This window comes from Rhinatrema bivittatum, chromosome 7, assembly GCF_901001135.1.
Source record: "Rhinatrema bivittatum chromosome 7, aRhiBiv1.1, whole genome shotgun sequence".
In the NCBI taxonomy this organism is placed as follows: domain Eukaryota; kingdom Metazoa; phylum Chordata; class Amphibia; order Gymnophiona; family Rhinatrematidae; genus Rhinatrema; species Rhinatrema bivittatum.
Window position 1 is genome coordinate 240875223 of NC_042621.1, and position 21009 is coordinate 240896231.

General features: G+C 40.3%; 1 protein-coding gene across 1 annotated transcript in view; it reads left to right on the forward strand.

Moving 5' to 3' along the window:
• The window catches only part of LOC115095811 (transcription elongation regulator 1-like protein), a 112707-nt gene that overhangs the window by 70894 nt on the left and 20804 nt on the right, over positions 1 to 21009 (forward strand). Inside the window, exon 4 of the mRNA XM_029609993.1 lies at positions 17843 to 17961. Within this exon, the coding sequence (XP_029465853.1) occupies positions 17843 to 17961 (119 nt within the window). The remainder of the gene's footprint in view (positions 1 to 17842; positions 17962 to 21009) is intronic.

The window sequence follows — 21009 nt, forward strand, 5'->3', positions numbered from 1 at the left end:
TTTTTCTTGTTACATACTCACAAAATGGATCCAACTTCATTCCACATCTGCTCTGAACTCATAAGTCTCCGGGATAACCTCCAGTCTACCTGGGTAACTCAATCTTTGAATGACCAGCCAATTAACCATTCAAGAACCTAGTGCTAGATTGTCCACCAAACATAACACTACAGCTTATTAATAATTAATAACAACAGCTATTAAAGTCCCATCTGGGGTGCCAAAATGTCTAATTTTTTCTGGACTTAAAGCTTAGGGCACAAGAACACTGCGATTCAGCAAGAGGTTTTAAAATTTAGTTTATTTGGCTTTTTTAAAGAAGAGGCAAAGACAAGTGTTCTTGTGAGATGCAATATAACTGCCCTCTATCTGTAATACCTTGCATCTCCCTGAATCTCTGACATGCCCTGACTTATATAATCAAAAATACAACATTCCCGAAGTTTCCAGAATGAATGACGTGACTGCTCAAAGACTTCTTCTACAAAGATACCTTAGGCTGTTGTCATGACAATCTATCATGTATAGGAAATGCTTGTGATGACACCCCCCATTCAATTGTAAAAATCATTCTATACTAGTCCTTCCTGAACCCTCCTCCCATCATACAAGTTCCTGTATCACTCTGGCTTTGATGCAATGTATTCTCTTCTGTTCTTCTTTTGTTATTCTTTGTTTGTGTAAACAAATCGCAGTCTGGGTCTTGAATAGAAGCTAGACTTGAATTCCACTTCTTAGCACCAGGATTCATTCAAAACTGTCACCTCACAGGATCTTCTTTTTCAACTAGTTTCTGTTAGTTGAAATATGCATCTGCAAGACAACAGCTTGCATCTTGGACTCAGTTTCTCTGTATTGTGAAGCAAATGTGCCATTAAATAGGCCTCTCTCCTGTTGTTGCCAGCAAATCTGTCTCAGAGATTTTCTGCAAGTCATGCTCAGAAAAGCACTCAAAGTTCATTCACCTCTTGACAAGCCAAAGTACAGCAGAGGTGTCTGGGAATTATTGGTTGTCTGCTCGGCCTATTCTTCAAGAGGTGAGCCAAGGATGAGTGAGGAGAGAGGCAAGATTGTCTAAATCAGTGGTTCTCAATCTTTTTCCCATCGTGACACACCTGACAGACCACGCTCACACGTGTGACACGCTGCACATTACAATTCACGGCGGAAATAAAAAATAAAGGTCCAGTATTATTTTTATTGTTAAGAATGACACAAGGAAAAGATACGTATTCTGTCTAAACAGAAATTGCATAAATAGTAAACATCCCACACCAAAACAGCACCAATTTCCAGCACTTAAGCAGTTACCACCTTACCTAAGAAAAGGCAACACTGAAAATATTACACCAGGCCTTAAGACATCAATACATCTCCTATTAGGAAAACGGACCAAGGCAGGCTGCTATAGAGCCCTACACAGAAACTACATGCCAGCAGAACACCTCATCTCAGTCACATGTGCAGACACTCACCTAACAAAAAATAAAGAGACCAAAACGCATAACTAGAAGCATGCAGAAAAAACTGAATTGGAAACTGCAACAAGCCAGAGTCTCTGTATGCAGTGTAATAAAGGAAAAAAGAAACAAACAATCACCTATCCTCATAAAACAAATCAAGAAATATAAAATCAGTAGCAGTAAAACCATACTAACAAAAAGAACAGATTATTTCAAAACAGCGGATGAATGAAATATCCAATAATTAAAAACTCATTAAAAAAATTTCTAGATACCAATAAAATATTTCAAAATAGCAGACACAAAGACCCAGTAATGAAAAAAATAAGGATACAAAAATGTTTTTGCTCTGCATACCTGAGAACGTTTGATATCCAGGTGTCCTGAGATTGTTTTGAATTAGCAGGAGGAAGGATGGTTTGCTTGCAGCTTTCTCCTCTCTTTCTCTCTCACACTGGCTCTCAATCGCTCACATATACACATGCTTTTTCTCTCTCACTTATATAGGCTCTTAATTACACATTTACACACGTGCTGTCTGTCTTTTCACGCTTACACACACAGGCTTTCAATCCCACACATACATTCATTCTGTCTTTCTCTCACACATAGACTCTCATTCACATGCTTACAAACATGCTCTCTCTCTTTCTCTTATTTGCACACAGGCTCTCAATCACATACTCACATGTTCCCTCACCTAAACCAGCTCTCAATCACACACCAACACACATGCTCTCTCTCTCTCTCATTTACCACAGGCTCTCAATCACATACTCCCTCACCTAAACCAGCTCTCAATCACACACACACACACTCTTTCACATATACAGGCTCTCAATAATTCACATACATGGTATCTCACTCACACACACACACAGGATCTTAAACATACATGCTTGCTCATTCATTCACTCTCCCTGTCCCCCGAACTAGCGGCAACAGCAGCCTCCTCCCAACCCTAAAAGCAGCAGCAACCTCCTTCATTTCAGCCCTCGCGGAGAATGAAGTCACATCGGCTATTCCTTATTTTACTCTGAGCTGCGTTGCTCATCCTTCAGGCCGCTCATCCTTCAGGCCGCCTCTTCTTCAGGCCGATGCTGCTCACACTAGCATTGTCTCTTCTTCCCGCGCATGCACCTGCTGCTCACCACTTCCTCTTCCAGGGCGCGGGAAGAAGAGAGCATGCCGGTGCTGCTAACTCCAGCTGTCATGCTGCGCACTGCCCGGGCTATCAGCATTTTAAACCCGGGCAGAGGACCTATTTCTCTTGGGTAGGGGGAGCAGCTGGGTCAGCGGGGGACCGGGAAGTGTGGCGACACACCTGCGTGTTCTAAAGCAAAGAATATAATGTTGTAAGAGGAATCTGACTCTGACATCTGACTCTTCTCTGAAGTAGAGGAGTGATGAGACAGTAGTGGAGAAAATACAAGGGTCGACAGCCTGGTGATTCCTGAAGGTGTTGATGGTGATTGGACAAGGCTATGGGGGAGGGTGGTTTAGTGTGAAAACTATCAGTTAGCAATCTGAGAGGGGAAGAAATGAGGTAGAGAAATCTGAGAGACACTAGGTCAAGTCAGGGCCCATGCTTAAGAACATAAGAATTGCATACTGGGTCAGACTTAGGGTACATCAGACCCAGTATCTTATTTGCAACAATGGCCAATCCTGGTCATAAGTACCTGGCAAAATCCTAAACAGCAGACAGATCCCATGCTACTAATGCCCAGGCATAAGTAATGGCTTTCCCCATATCTACCTGGTTATTAACAACTTATAAACTTCTACAGGAACTTGCTTCACCTTTTTTTAAACTCAGCAATGCTAACTGCCTTTTCGACATCTTCCAGCAATGAATTACAAAGTTTAATTATGCCTTGAGTGAAAAAGAATTTTCACTGATTTGTTTTAAATGTGCTATTTACTATCTTCATGGACTTTTCCAGCTATCTAGCAGCCACTGAATATCCGCGTACGTTCAGCGGCTGCTAGATAACTGGATAAGTCACTTATCCAGATATCTCTTAGCCAGAGAGCTTTGTGGGCAGGCAGAGGGCAAATCTAGGCAGCACTTAGCCAGATAACTTATCCAGCTAAGTAATGATATTGAGACTTAGCCAGTTAAGTTGTCTGTCTAAATTTTGATGGATACAACATATCCAAGCAAGTAGCAACTTCTACATGGTAATTTAGTGGCATAGCCATGCCACTAAGTATCCACATTACTTAGCTGGATAAGTTATATCAAGGCTAAGTTACTTACCTGGATAGGCTTTGACTATCTATCCCTGTATTTTTGAAAGAATATATAACCAATGCACACTTACCCATTCTATTCCACTCATGATTTTATAGATCTTTGTCATATCCCCCTCAGCTGTCTCTTCTCCAAGCTGAACAGCCCTAAATCCTCTTTAGCCTTTTCTCATAGGGGAGCTGTTCCATCCCCATTATCATTTTGGTCACCCTTCTCTGTACCTTTCCAGTTCAACTATATCTTTTTTTGAGATGTGGCAACCAGAATTTCACACTGTACTCTATGGGGCGGATTTTAAAAGGCGCGCGAATAGCCTACTTTTGTTTGCGCTCCAGGCGCAAACAAAAGTACGCTGGATTTTAGTAGATACGCGCGGAGCCGCGCATATCTGCTAAAAACCTGGATCGGCGCGCGCAAGGCTATGGATTTTGTATAGCCGGCGCGCGCCGAGCCACGCAGCCTACCCCCGTTCCCTCCAAGGCCGCTCCGAAATCGGAGCGGCCTCGGAGGGAACTTTCCCTTGCCCTCCCCTCACCTTCCCCTCTCTTCCCCTACCTAACCCACCCGCCCGGCCCTATCTAAACCCCCCCCTTACCTTTGTCGGGGGATTTACGCCTCCCGGAGGCATAAATCCCCGTACCCGTCCCCAAAACGCTGCCAACACGCCCCCGAAACGCCGCGACGACCGGGACCGCCCCCGACACGCCCCCCTCGGAGAACCCCGGGACTTACGCGAGTCCCGGGGCTCTGCGCGCACCGGGAGGCCTATGTAAAATAGGCTTCCCGGCGCGCAGGGCCCTGCTCGCGTAAATCCGCCCGGTTTTGGGCGGATTTACGCGAGCAGGGCTCTGAAAATCCGCCCCTATGTGTGGTCTCTCCATGGAGCGATACAAAGGTACATTTTCCTTTGAAAATAATCCTGATATTGTTTAGATATGGCCTGTTATACAGCTGAAAATATGCATTTACAGTTACATGGCTTTAAACAATGTTAGAAAGCAATATGGCACTGAATGTAGAGATGACACTGAGAGGACTGGGTTGTTAAAATCAAATGAATAGTGGTATCCTTTATCCCCCTGAGGCAGAGACATTTGAAATATGGTCCTGTGCCAGGAAGAGGGCAGTCTTTCACTTTCTCTTCAGTCCCATTAAATTAAGTTGTGATTTTAAGTGCAAGATAAAAAGTGAAAAATTATAAAACTGGGTTATAATTTTAAAATGGACATTTAAGGACTCATGAATGATCTACAAACTCTGCTAAGTTGGTCTGTGGCTTTTTGTATGATGGTTCTTCTAGGCAATATTCATTATAGGCCCTATATTCAAAGCACATTCAGAGCTATTTAGCTGGATAAGCGGGACTTATATGGCTAAGTAGCAGCTGCAGAATATGCGCCTGCATTCAGTGGCCACTGCTTAGAGGTATAAATCATAAGTACCTTATTTGGCTAAAATTTACTTGCACAAAAAGTAGGCATGTCCTGGGCGGATCGGGGGCAGAGTGAGCTAGCCATATAACTTATACGGCTAACTACCGATATTTGGAGTTAGCTGTGTAAGTTTATGCCTAAGTTTACAGTTTAGACGCCCCGTAGAGCAGGTCTAAACTTAGCCAGATAGACTTTCTTGTGAACATATACACGTATATTCAGCAGCTTTGCCGTGCCACTGAATATACATTGTTACTCAGCCAGATTAGTTCTAACCCGCTAAGGGCCTAATTTACTAAAACTTTTTTTCCCATTCTGCTTCTATGAGAAAAATACTTAGTAAATGCAGCCCTAAGTTACTTACACGGCCAGCTTTGAATATTTACCCCATTGTTTAACCATAGCTGGCAAATTTCATTATTTAAAACTTTAAACAATATCATGTATGGTAGTGTCCATGCACATGCACTTTGGAAATTTAAATGTACATGTATTGTTACCTTCCATGTCACCAATGTGCCTCTTTCTATGCAACCCAAAGTTCACACATTATAAAAGTATGTACAGATTTTCTGATCATTTAAAAATCCACTTAGCTGGTATTACTGATTTAGATGGGTTAACTCTACTTTTGCCTGCATAAAGATGCTTGAGGCTTTGAAAATTGACTCTCATATGTTTATGGCTTAAGCTTTTTCAGATGTTTGTTTATACATTCACAATGGACTCTTTAAAACTGCAAGAATTTATTCTGCTATATCAACTGTAATCTTTGCTGACTGTGATATGTTTTATTAGACCAACAATTTGATGTGGTAGTATATGAGCTTTTCAGAACAGCGGTAGGACTTTTCACCCGAGGTTGGACTTTTCAAACTAATGTAATCAACTTCTTTGACTGGGTTCCTCATAAGTGATATTTAAACAAACTGAGTGACCTAGGTGTCAGTCCAAAAGTAACTTAATAGTTTAGAAACTGTTTGGGAGAAATGCAGCAACAGATTGTGGTTAACAGAGTTCACTCTGAGAAAAGGGTGTTACCATTTGAATGTCACAGGAGATAGTTCTGAGTACAGTTTTGTTAGACATTTACGTATACAATGTTGCAGAGGTGTTATGAGGAAAGATGTGTGTTTTTGCAAATGATATTAAAACATACTACAGAATGGACATCCGAAAAGTCATTGAAAGTATGAAGAGTGGTTTAAGGAACCTGGAGGAACAGTCTAGAGTTTGGCAAATAAGATTTAATGCCAAAAATGCAAGGTTATGCATTAAGGTAATAAAAACTTAAAGGAGTAGTCCAAACTAGGGAAAGATGTTCTAATGTGTACTAAAGAAAAGAGGGATCAGAGGGTTATCATAATTAGATGATTTAAAGGTGTCCAAACAGATTGACAAGACATCAGCAAAAGCCAGAAGAATGCTAGGGTGCCTAAGGTTAGAAATAGCTAGCAGGGAAAAAAAAGGTGATAATACCTCTGTATAAATCACTGGTGAGACCTCATTTAGGGTATTTCATTTTTAATTTACATTTATATGCCGCAAATTCAATCCTAAGGGACTGACCAAGGTGACATACAATAATCACAATAAATACAATATATAAAAGTATAACACAATACATCATAATCATAAAACAATCATCATAAAGATTAATTCAATAGCATCAAGTTAACATAAACCCCTACTAATCTCACCAGTCAAAAATAACTTGCAAATTCAATCAGCTATACCAAATCCTAATGTTCTCTGTGGTAGAAAATATTCTTCATTTTTTCTTTGTTTAAAAAGAAAATAAGAGCCCAAAAATGAAGCAATATCTGGCTCCCTAACTGGGTGGAATCTGGGTGGGGAGATGCAAAATATGTATAAGGGCCAATTTGTTTCTTTTGTGGGGCCCCAAAATGAATGGGGGAACCCCACATATTAAACAAATCCTATTTGTTTCATTCATTTGAAATTCAATGATTTCTATAAGCCAGTATAGTGAATGGACTCATGGAAATCATTGGGAAAGCAACAGGTGTACAATTAGAAATTGATACAAAGTTTAGTGCAGGCAGTCAGGAGACCTAGGTAGGATGGACGTGTTGTCAAGGAGACAACAGGGATGACTTATCGCAGTGAAGTAATTTGCCAAATGGACCTTTCGCAGCACACCAGGTAAAGTGACCTTGATCTTGAAGACCGAACATGTCAGAGTTTTGCTGTGCATGCATTCTGAAGACATTGCCTGGAAATGTATGCTATTTTAAACTGTCTCCAAGTTCAAGGTTTACTTTTCCCAATCAACTTTTTAGTTGCAGCCCATTTTACAGTCTGTCACTCTGCTACTCAGTCACATTAAAGTGGAAAGCAGTGAGGCAGTGCTGTGTCTAAAGCTCTGTGTTTCAGATCAGACATATTACTTGATGTTCCTTTTTGTTTTGCTTTGTGGTGACTAGAGGCAGTCTATTGAGTTGCTTGAAGAGCTGGTCCTGATTTTTTCTCTGCCTGGCATTGGGCATTGTGGACATAGGGATGTGCATGTGTTTTTAACGAAATAGACAATGGCAACAAATTTGGCTATTTTGTTGTGTTTCGGGAACGCCCCGAAAACAAAAAAAAATTGATGAAATTTTGTATTTTATGTAGTTAGTGCACACTAACTATTTACAGGCTTAGGCTGGGATTCATCAAATTATTGCATATGATAGGAAGAGGGGTGTGTTTTATGGTAATAGCACATTTTGCAATAAATAGGCTACCTTAGCACTTTGGATAGGTATTACTGCAGAGTGCTATAACTTTTTCACACTTTGCAGTAACACCACAATTGTTGCAATTCCTACCTACAACCACTGTGTGTGGGGGGGGGGGGGGGGGGGAGGGGGAGAGAGAGAGAGAGAAAGTCACATACAGATGAGATTTGGAGAAATGTTCTCACAACCTAGCTTGATGTTATCCAGGTTGAGAATCCATCAAGCTAGGTTGAGAGAACATTGTACAAATCTCATCTTTGTGTGACTTTCCTCACTCTGAAGGACAACAAATCTTCACAAGAGAGTACTGTTCTGTTTGTACGTCTCACTCTGAATGTCAAATTGGCTCCTAACCCCCTCCACTACTACCTAAACCTCACCTCGAGTTACTAGGTGGGCCTCATATAGAGATATAAGTACCTAACTATTATAAGGGCCTTATAATTACTTTCTCTCCCTCTTTTTCTCTCTCTCTCAACACCAATGAAAAAGGTGTAGTTATTTCTGGTGTTAAAACTCTGATCCTGCCCCAAACTCCTCCTCCTTTTCCAAATTAGCATTGCACCATTGGTTATGATGCTTTTTGTGAGCAAAAAGGCCATAATGCGGCTTGGAAAATAGCCCCCCTTAGTGTGCACTACCTAGTTTTCTAATTTCGGAATTAGTGTGCCATAATAGGACTTAGGCATACTAACTGGTTGTTAGCGTGCACTAACAAGACAGTCTATCATGATTCAGTGTCTACCCTACCTTCAGTGCTCCCCTTGTGCCCACTACCCACTAGAGATATGCACTTTTTTGAGTTTTTGTTTTGGGCGTTTACTGTCAAATTTCATTTTTATAACGGTTCAAGAGGTAGTTATTTTGTATTTCCCTCATTTCGGAGTTAGTGCGCACTATGATAGAGGTCTTTAAGATCATGAGAGGTCTTGACCGAGTAGATGTGACTCGGTTATTTACACTTTCGAATAATAGAAGGACTAGGGGGCATTCCATGAAGTTAGCAAGTAACACATTTAAGACTAATCGGAGAAAATTCTTTTTCACTCAACGCACAATAAAGCTCTGGAATTTGTTGCCAGAGAAGGTAGTTAGTGCAGTTAGTGTAGCTGGGTTCAAAAAAGGTTTGGATAAGTTCTTGGAGGAGAAGTCCATTAATGGCTATTAATCAATTATACTTAGGGAATAGCCACTGCTATTAATTGCATCAGTAGCATGGGTTCTTCTTAGTGTTTGGGTAATTGCCAGGTTCTTGTGGCCTGGTTTTTGGCCTCTGTTGGAAACAGGATGCTGGGCTTGATGGACTCTTGGTCTGTCCCAGCATGGCAATTTCTTATGTTCTTATGTGAAAGAGACTGTTTTAGCCAAAAGATCTTCATTCAAAAAATGGAAGAAAGATCTATCAGAGGAAAATAAGATAAAGAGCATTGACAGGTTAAATGTATGACATTGATAAGACAGGCTAAGAGAGCATTTGAAACGAAGTTGTCCATAGAGGCAAAAACTCATAATAAAAACTTTAAAAAATATATCCATAGCAGAAAGCCTGCGAGGGAATCGTTTGGAACATTAGTTGATCGAGTTGTTAAAGGGGCACTTAGAGAAAAGGCCATTGTGGAAAGACTAAACAAATTCTTTGCTTCAGTGTTTACTGAAGAGGATTTTGTGGAGATACCCATTCTGGAGACGGTTTTCAAGGGTGATGATTCAGATGAATTGAATAAATTACGATGAACCTGGAAGATATAGTAAGCCTGATTGACAAATTGAAGAGTACTAAATCTCCTGGACTGGATAGTATACTCCCCAGGGTTCTGAAAGAACTCAAAAATAAAATTTCAGACTTATTAGTGAAAATTTGTAACCTATCATTAAAATCATCCATTGAACCTGAAGACTGGAGGGTGGCCAATGTAACCCCAATATTTAAAAAGGGCTCTAGGGGAGGTCTGGGAAACTATAGACCAATGAGCTTGTGTTACCTCATGACAAGCGGGGGCAGCAAGGGCGCCGGGTTCCGGGTCTCTTCGGCGGTGTTTTCCGGCAGCAATGCGGGCCGACGCTATTCGGCCACAAGCTCTGCCCCCCATGGCACATCGGACTTTAACAGGGAAGTCCTCACATTTATGTGGGAACTTCGGGTATTTAAAGGACTGAGCCCAGCACAGCATTGCCTTGGCTATAGGCTTGCTTGTGCTGGTGCTCCTGTGTGTGACTTCTGGTTTCCTGTCTGATCCTGACCTCGGATTGCTCCTGGACCTGCTCTGCCTGCAGCCTGCCTTGACTACGGACTGCTCCTGGACCTGCTCTGCCTGCTGCCTACCCTGACTATGTATTGCTCCTGGACCTGCTCTGCCTGCCACCTGCCTTGACTTTGGACTGTTTCTGGACTTACCTTGCTCGCCCCCGCCTGAAGCACGGTTGCGATCTCCACTGGCTGAGAATTCCCTTGGATCTACCACTCCAGAAGGTAAGATCCTTGGCTATCTTGGATCCACATATTTAATCAAAACAGATAGCTGAGGCCATGGATCCAGTAGACCTTTCAGCCATACAGGCCATCCCAGGATTAGCGACACGAATTCAACAACAACAAGAAGCGTTAAACCAAGTTACGGGAGTCTTGGAGAGATTGGTGGCCCGAATGGACACTCTTTCTCTGGCCGCTTCAGCAAATTCAGCTCCTTTGTTACCATCGCCTCCTATACGTATGCAGCCTGCACCACGTTTTAATGGAAATCCTCAGCTTTGTCAGGGTTTTCTGAACCAATGTCGAATGCATTTTTCACTCCAAGCAGCATCATTTCCCATGGATAGAACAAAGGTCACTTTCATCTTATCCCTCTTAGAAGGACCAGCATTGGCGTGGGCATCACCATTCTGGGAACGAGAGGATCCATTGATGGACAATTTAGAACAATTCTTAAAAGACTTCCGTTTGATATTTCATGAACCTGGTCGGACGACTTCGGCAGCCTCTATTTACTGCAAATTAAGCAAGGGCCCCAATCAGTGGGAGAATATGCAGTCCAATTTCGAACCTTAGCAGTGGAGCTACATTGAGGTAATGACAGTCTTACCGACATCTTCCAACAAGGCCTCTCCGAAGCTATCAAGGATGAATTAGCAGGCCGTGAAATTCCCGAATCTTTAGAGGAACTAATTCGTTTGGCGATCCGAATTGATCTGAGATTCCAAGAGAGATCTCGAGAACAGGGTCTCACGAGACGACCTATTCGATTTGCACCGTCTTTTCAAAGACCTTTTCTTACTCCAAGAACTCCAGAACCTCAGGTAGCCTATGAGGAGCCTATGCAGATTGACCGGTGTCATTTAACTCCCGAGGAACGTCAGCGTAGAAGAATGAACAATCTTTGTCTTTACTGTGCCGGCACTGGACATTTTATCAATAAATGTCCAAACAAATTGGGAAACTCTCGGACCTAGGACTGGTAGGAGAGGCCTCCCTGGGTCATGCCGTTTCCTCTCCACAAATACTAATTCCAGTCTCGATAACGCTCCATAATACCTTTCATCTGCAAGCCTTCTTGGATTCAGGGGCAGCCGGTAAGTTTATTGAAGAGACTCTAGTTTGTCAATTCCAGATTCCTACTGAGCAGCTACCAGTTCCCCTTACTGTGTCATCTGTTTCAGGGCAACCTTTGTCGAATAAACTTTTTCAAGTCACACAACCCATCAAACTTACTACCGGAATTCTTCACCAAGAAACTATTCAATTATATGTTCTTTCTTCCTCAGTCAACCAAGTTATTCTTGGGTTACCATGGTTAAGGCTTCACCAACCCCAGATCGATTGGGGTACCTCACAAGTAGCCAGTTGGAGCAAGTACTGTCATCAGAACTGTGTTAAACTGATCTCACCAGTTAAAACCATTATCTCCTGTTCATTAACCATTCCATCCAGTTTACCACAAGTATACGCAGAATTCAGGGATGTGTTCAGCAGAAAGCAGGCAGAGATGCTACCACCCCACCGCACCTACGATTGTGGGATAGAATTACTTCCAGGGAAAGATCCCCCCAGGAGAATGATTTATGCCCTGTCAGAACCTGAATCTGAAGCTATGAAGCAATATATCCAGGACAATCTGGACAGGGGTTTCATTAGACCCTCTTCCTCTTCAGCGGGGGCCGGATTTTTTTTTGTGAAGAAGAAAGATGGATCATTACGACCCTGTATTTATTGATTATAGAGGACTTAATACCATCACTAAAAAGAACCGATATCACTGGGCAACAATGAAAGTGTTACTGACCTAAAAATGTCCTACTCTGTAGTATCTTGATGTGCTGAACACGAATATGACCATGAAAAGTTTTTATTGGCTCTCGTTTTGAAGATATTTAATATAGTTCACTTTCTATGTTTAGTCATATAAATTTATCCAGTAGGACTGTAAATAAGCCTAGAATGATGTAATATTGCATCATATTGCATAATACCATCATGCACACATCATCCAGAGTTTATTACATCATTTTCTGATGCAATGCAGTTCTACTGCCATGCTGCTGCTGAGTAAGCTGACGTCAGCAGTGGACTATATGAAGCCCAGTCAGAAAGGGTGAGCATTTGAAATATTCATGCTGGCTGACTACTGCTGGACACTCCGCAGAGATGCTCCCGAACAGGTATACAAGAGACAAGCAAAGAAATCTAAGATGTAGTCTATGACTTCATTTTTCAAACGGTATTAACCATAGGTCTCCTACTATTGGCATACAATTCAAGATGTAATTATATTATTGCATATTACAAAAAAACTAGAGCCAATTTTGCATTTTCACAGTCACATTCATGTTTAGCACATGGAAATGTATAAGAATTGACTAATTTCATTTCCGTAACATGACTTTTGTGAAAATTTGTTGCCCAGTGTATCCAATCCCGCAGAACTGTTTGATCGTTTGAAAGGAGCACAGTTATTCACCAAACTGGATCTCCGGGGAGCATATAACTTAATCAGAATACGTGAAGGAGACGAATGGAAGACGGCGTTTAACACTCGAGATGGACATTATGAATACTTAGTGATGCCGTTTGGCTATGTAATGCTCCAGCGATCTTTCAGACTATGATTAATGACATTTTCAGAGTCCTTCTTTACTCTCACGTCATTGTATATCTGGAAAAAGCTGTGTTAAATCTGACGAAGATCACCATTGACTCTAACCAGCGGTTTAATAAAATAGAAACAGCAATGTCTAAGTTGAATACACAATCTGAAAGTGTGGAGAAAAGTTTTGAGAACTTGGAAGTGTTGCAGCAGAAGTTCGCCAGAGCGGAAATAGTATATGATAAAAAATTGGAAATGTTAGCAATTACCCTTCTTAGGTTATATTGTATCTCGTGCAGGCCTACGCATGGACCCTGATAAACTTAAAGCCATTCTGGATTGGACTCAACCAGTGGGACTGAAAGCTCTGCAGCAATTTTTGGGATTTTCCAATTACTATCGCCAATTTATTTCCGGATACTCCACTTTAGTAGCACCACTGACTGCCCTAACCAAGAAGGGAGCTCCAAAGGATATTTTGACAGAAGGAATATTTTGAATGGACCTATGGCAATTCTTGGAATCAGAACTTGGGGCAAAATCCCATACCAGAGCCAATGAGGAGCAAGGGATTGATTGCTAATGAACTTTTTAAAATTAGGTATAAAAGAAAGGTTGTCTTTTGTGTACCGTCAGACAGGCAGAATGAGGATAAGAGAAAAGGACATAGCAATGAGGTAAGGTTCCTCCCCTAGCCACATGGCTGCTACCAACCACAACAGAGAGGACAGTTGCAGACAGAGGGGAACATTCCTCCTAGCAATAATCTGTAAAGTAGTAATTATATAGCAGTGCCGACAAGCAGTGACTTTTTTTATTTTGTAGTAAGGGAAAAGAGTGTGAGTTCCAAACATTTTCTGACCTTTTGTTTCATTTATAGCTAGAAGAACAGTATTTAGAATAGTCTTCTAGTCAGAGATCATCACCCTGGTGCAGCAGGAAGTGATCCTGTAGCAAGGAACTGCTCTCCAGGTGATGCATTGTCCTCTCGCACTGAGGATGTTTCTCCAAGGGCTACTGCCCAGGTGGGAAGGGATAGGTCCACTGTCATAGCTGGTGATACAATTAGTAGGAATGTAGATAGCTGGATAGCTGGTAACATACCTACCTGGTACGAAGGTGGCAGACCACACGCATCACCTAGATGAGATTTTAGACAGTGCTGGGGAGGAGCTGAGTGTCATTGTACATGTGGCCACCAATGACATAGGAAACTGTGTGAGGGAAGTTCTGAAAGCCAAATTTAGGCTCTTAAAGCTCAAATCAAAAACCTTCAGGATAGCATTCTCTAAAATGCTCCCTGTTCCACGTGCAGGCAGAAATTCAAAATAAAAACTTTTTAAAATGTATCCAAAGCAGGAAGCCTGTGAGGGAATCGGTTAGACTATTAGATGATCAAAGGATTAAAGGGGCACTTAGGGACAGAGCTCCAGATTCTCAATTCATGGATGAGACGATGGTTCAAGGTAGAGGGATTCAGTTTTGTAAGAAACTGGGGAACCTTTTCGGTAGGGGGAGCTTTTTCTGAAGGAATGGGCTCCACCTTAACCAGAGTGGAACTAGGCTGCTGGCTGTAATATTTAAAAGGAGATAGAGCAGCTTTTAAACTACAACAAAGGGGAAAGCCGACAGTTGCTCAGCAGCGCATGGTTCAGAGGGAGATATCTTTGAAGGATACTAATGAAGCAGGAGAGTTACGACATCCCAACAGAGAGGTTCCAATAAAAGAAAAGGTAGTCCATGTGCCTATAACTAAAGAATTTCCTTTACTAAAAGATTCCAAATTATCCCTGTCAACTGAAAAGCAGGATGTTAACACAAACAAACAACACAATTGAAATTTCTATATGCCAATGCCAGAAGTCTAGGAAGTAAGATAGAAGAGTTAGAATGTATAGTAGTGAATAATGAGATAGTTAATTGACATTTCAGAAACATGGTGGAAGGAGGATAACCAATTGGAAAGTGCTATACCAGTATACAAAATATATCTCAATGATAGGAAGGAGCAACTTGATGGGAGGGTGGTGCTTTATGTCTGGGATGACATACAGTCCAACAGGATAGGGATCCTGCAAGAGACTAAATGCATAATATAATTTTTATGGATAGAAATCCCATGTGTGTTGGGGAAAAGTATAGCGATAGGAGTATACTACAGTCCATCTTGCAAAATGATGAGACGGACGATGAAATGCTAAGCGAAATTAGGGAAGCTAACCAAATTGGTAGTGCAGTAATATTTGGATTTTTCAATTATCCCAATATTGACTGGGTAAATGTAATATCAGAATATGTTAGAGAGATTCAATTCCTAGATGGAAAAAATGACAGCGTTATTTATTTATTTATTTTTAAAATGTATTTATTTATTTATCTATTTATTTATTTATTTAACTCTTTTCTATACCGACATTCATGATACAGATCATATCATATCGGTTCACATGGAACAGGGGAGTTATAACATTACTATAGAAGCAGAATCAAAGTTACAATAAAACAAGGTTGTGTGAACTTGGAAACTGAAATAGCCAGAGGCAGAGGTTTAAAGTAGAAAACTTAACAAGGATATAATAGTTGTGCCTTGGGTCAGATATAGAGTGGTTCAGGAACTGATAAGTCAAGGAACTATTTTAGATCTAATTCTTACTGGAGCTCAGTATTTGGTGAGAGAGGTAACGGTGATGGGGCTGCTTGGTAATAGCAATCGTAACATGATCAAATTTGAATTAATGACTGGAAGAGGACAATAAGTAAATCCACAGCACCAGCACTAAACTTTCAAAAGGGAAACTTTGGTAAAGTGAGAAAAATAGAAAAAAGCTGAAAGATATAGCTATAAAGAGTACAACAGGCGTGGACATTAAAAAAAAAAACAAAAAAAAACATCTTAGAAGCTCAGTCCAGTTGTATTCCATGCATTAAGAAAGTTGGAGGGAAGGCCAATTGATTGCCGGTATGGTTAAAAGGTGAGGTGAAAGAGGCTATTTTAGCCAAAAGATCTTCCTTCAAAAATTGGAAGAAGGATCAATCTGAAGAAAATAGGAAACAATATAAACATTGGTAAGTTAAATATAAAACATTGATAAGACAAGCTAAAAGAGAATTTGAAAATAAGTTGACTGTAGAGGCAAAAATTCAAAATAAAATTTTTTTAAAATGTATCTAAAGTTGGAAGCCTGTGAGGGAATCTGTTATACTATTAGATGATCAAGGGATTAAAGGGGCACTTAGGAAAGATAAGACCATTGTGGACAGACTAAATACATTCTTTGCTTCAGTGTTTACTTAGGAGGATGTTCGGGAAATACTCATTCCAGAGATGGTTTTCAAGGGTGACAATTCAGATGAGCTGACCCAAATCATGGTGAACCTGGAAAGATGTAGTCAGTCAGATTGACAAACTGAAGAGTAGCAAATCACCTGAACTGGATGATATATTTCCCAGGGTTCTGAAAGAATACAATAAACAAAATTTCTAAGGATGTGTTAATGCCTCTATTTATTGCTGTGCGCAATTCTGTTTGCTGCATCTAAAAAAAGATATAGTTGAACTGGAGAAAGTACAGGGAAGGGCACCCAAAATGGTAAATATGGAACGGCTCCCCTATGAGGAAAGGCTGAAGAGATTAGGGCTGTTCAGCTTTGTAGAAGAGACAACTGAGGGGGGATATAATAATGATCTACAAAATCATAAGAACTTGAATGGGTAAATGTGGAACAGTTATTTATTCTTTCGGATAATACAAGGACTAGGGGGCACTCAATTAAGTTAGCAAGAGGCACATTTAAAACAAATTGGAGAAAATTATTTTTCACTCAGTGCACAAATAAGCTCTATAATTCATTGCCAGAGGATGTGGTTAAGGCATCTAGTATAACCGGATTTAAAAAAAGGTTTGGATAAGTTTCTGAAGGAGAAGTCCATAAACTGCTATTAATCAATAGGGAATAGTAACTGCTTGTTGCCAGCATTAGTACTATGGGATCTATTTAATGTTTTGTTACATGCTAGGTACTTGGATTGGCCACTGTTGGAGACAAGATACTGGACTTGATGGACCCTTGGTCTGACTCAGTATGGCATATCTTATGTTCTAAAGAGGACACCACTAGGGAAATAATGGAAAATAGACACCTTTGTATCCTAGCTATTTCCTTTAATCATTTTGGTGATGTCTTGCTTGCTTTTTATTGGTGTTTTAAATTAATTTTTTTAAGAAGTTAGATTGCTGTGCAAAACTTCAAAAACTGCTTTTTATAGACATTTTTGCAATGTTAATGGTGAAAACAGGATGAGCCTGGCTTCATTCTGCGATTTTCATATCTTTTCTACAGTACTATAGAATGAGAAGCAAGAAAGTCTGGTAGCAATATTGATTAAGTCATTGTCAAATCTGTGTATTACAAATTCATTTTCATGCATTTTCTGTGCAAATTAATTTTCATTTGTATGCATGTTTTGAAGGGAAAAGGTAATGTACTATTTTATTCCTCTTTTCACATCTCCTGTTGTATACGTGTTATTCTCTAATGTTATAGCAAAGATATTAGAATTGAAGCAGAAAAATAGGTCTATACTGATGAGCTATACTCCACTTAAAGACATTCTTTGTACATGTTAAACCAGATTCTAAACAAATGTCATCTTTTTATATTTAGAAACTCTGACAATTCCCTTTAATATGTATGTAAATCATAGTAAATAGGCATGTGACCAAATATTGCAACTTGAAGTTTAAAACATATGTAAAAGAAAATTATATGCAAGTAAAAAAGTTACATTTTTTTTAAAGGTTCCATTCAAGATATTGAGATTTATCTGTGTGTTAAGAACTAAATTGAAGCATTGTGTTTTCCAAAGGTATTTGATCAGTTTGTGAAAGCAAGAATAAAAGAAGAATATAAAGAAAAACGGAGTAAATTACTGTTAGCCAAAGAGGAATTTAAAAAACTTCTAGAAGAATCCAAGCTCTCATCAAGGTATCTTCTTTAAACTGTTTAAGATGAAACATGATACTGAAAAAGTTTCAGAATATTAAAGCAGTTTACAACTGGTAAAGATGAAATGAAATAATCTGACAAATCCTAAGTCTCTTTGATCATCATTTTTTTTTCCACACCAAACCCTGAATTTCATAGTTTTTTTTACCATAGTATCATACAGGCAAATTTTAAAAGGAGTGTGCATACACCCAGACATGTGCATATGAGGGCTCGCAAGTAGATACGCTTGAATTTTAAATCATGTGCGCACTTATGCATGTATGATTCAAAATATGCCTACTGCAGATAAGTATGCTCCTAATTTTAAGAGGTTACTTGAGCTAACCTACTTCTCATATCTTCCATAGGATTTTGCCAGCTTCAACGTGCGTATGTAAGCAGATTTTAAAACATGCTCGTATGAAGGACATTCCCAGTTTTTCAAATTAGTCCACCAATTAGTCCAGTCAATCTCGAGATCAGCTAGACCTCTATGGTTCTTCATCCTGCATGCACTCCAGTTGATCCAGACCCTTCACCCTGTCGTGCAAGACCAAAAATGTGAAATCTTCAGACTTGCTCCTCATCAGCAGCAGCGGTAAAGTTACACAACTCACAAGCCACCTTGCCTTACGGTCTCCAGTTTCAAAATATCGAGTTGCATACACAACAGTTGGCCACACCCTGGAACATCCATGTCCCGCCCCCAACTTCGCCCCTTTTTCACTCGTTTTTGTTACTCTCACTTGCATATATATGCACATAATTTCCTGCTTTTAAAATACTCATTGCTCACAAGCAGCCCATGTACTAGCATATATGATCTTTTTAGCAGGAGCAACACTTAAAATTTGGTCCATGGTAAATTATGGTAGATAAAGACCCAAATGGTCCATCCAGTCTGCACAATAAATGTTTAGGGTTGTAACTGCCGAGCCTTTCCGTGCACCTAGACCAAATTTACATCACCGAACTTTTAATGTACTGTTTTCGTTACGCTTCACATAATCACTCATTAAATCGCATAGATGTCTTAATATTTAGAAGTATCCTTAGAGATTGGCTATACTAGCCACCCTCACTCTCTGTATAAAGTATCCTATTGTTGTATACTCTTGTTTTCCCCCCTCTTTTCCCAATCCCCAGTTGCTCGCCCTTGTTATAATGTAACTTTTGACTCTGCCAATATCTGCCTCTTGTAATATGTTTATTGGCTATGTTATTGTTAAAACTTTTGTTCGATGTAAACCGAGTTGATTTGATCTGCATCAAGAAATTCGGTATAGAAAAAGCCTTAAATACATGAAGGCTATCTCCATGTAAAAATGTTATGCCTAAAGTTACCACAGGTTATCCCATTTTTTCATTTCCATCTTGTAGCCAGTAGGCATCCTCTATGTTTATCCCATATCCTTTTGAACTCTATTACCATTCATGTCTTTGCACCTCTTCTGAAAGGCATTGCATGCATCCATCACCCTTTCCAAGAAGAAATACTTCTTGACTTTGCTTCTGAGTGTACCCCCTTCATTTCATATCATGAGCCTTAGTTCTACAGCTTCTTTCCCATCGGAAGAGGTTGGATTCCTGTTCATTATTAATACCTTTCAGGTATTTAAAAGTCTGTATCATACCTCCTCTGACTCTCCGGCCCACCAGGGTATACATATTTAGGTCATTCAATTCAGGTAGCCTGCTTAATACATATTTAATTTTACCTTTATAGGATGTACTAGTTGGCAAATGCAACTTTTATCAAATGGAATACATGGAGAGACAAAAATGAAGACACTGATATTTTGAATATTTTATTACATACAGCTGCCCAGACAAATTAATTACAATACTTTCTGCTAAGATTGTGTTTGTTTTTCACATTAATTTTGAGTCTTTGCTCTCCTTTTCTTCAAGATTGTTTTTCCCTTCTTTCTTCCTTCTTCCTTCTGCTTTCTCCTTTTCCCCCTTCCCCCTCCAGCTGCATCGCCCCTTTGCCCTCCCTTCCTTCTCTCCTCATTCTTCAGTCGCACTCCTTCCGTCTCTCTAGCTGTAGTGATGGTAATTCCTCTGCCTAAACTAAGCTGTGTCTCCTTTGCTCAGGTTCAGCTCAGTCAGGCTGCAGGTCTCCTTGGCTAGGTACATTGGTGATTCTCCATAGCCCAGGCATGGCAGTGGAAAGTATACCAAATTTTAGTTGCCTAGCAACCTGGCATCCAGGGTTTTTCCAGTCCTCCGTGTATGTATGTTAGCATTATAGCACCAGTAGTAGAGATAGCCTGGCCAGAGAATAGAGTTGGCACAGAGAATTGAGTTGCTAGACCATATTGTGCCAAAATGTACTGGGGGGGGGGGGGGGAGAGAATCTAAAATAAAGAACAGTAGAATTTCAATACCCTTCAGGGGGTTTCCTCAACTTAGAACTCTGGGATTTTGGTAGAATGTGGGCTTTAGAGAGAGTTGCATGCATCTGCGCATCTTTAATTTACCAATGCAAAATCATTATATTAATTCATTTTCCAAAACATTTCTGCTGTGTTGTGTCACTGAAAAAGACATTGTTCCTACAAACTTAAAGGTGAATTTTAAAAGCCCAATGCACGCTGAAATTAGGGGATGCATGAATACTTTGGGCTTGCACGTGCTGAGTGGATTTTAAAAGCCACTCAGATTTGCGCATAAATGCCGCTGCACACACGTATCAGAACTTCTCAAAAAGGGGTGAGACATGGGCTTGATCTGGGGTGGGCAGGGGCAGGAATTTAACCAGAAATTTGCACATAAATACTGCCGCATAACTTTACTTCTGATGTGGATGGCATGTAAGTCCAAAAAAACAGCCATTTCAGAGGACTTTAAAACGGGGTAACTGGGGGTTGTGCAGGTTATCAAACCAGGTGGAGTTGGAGCAGCTTTATGTTATCTGGGAATGAACTGGTAAAACTGGCAAATGCATTGGTTCGCGTCCCTTTTAAAATCTCCCCGCTTACATGGTAGAAGCAGGATTTCAGTGCACTGGTGCGCTCCCATTTAAAATTTAGCTCACATTAG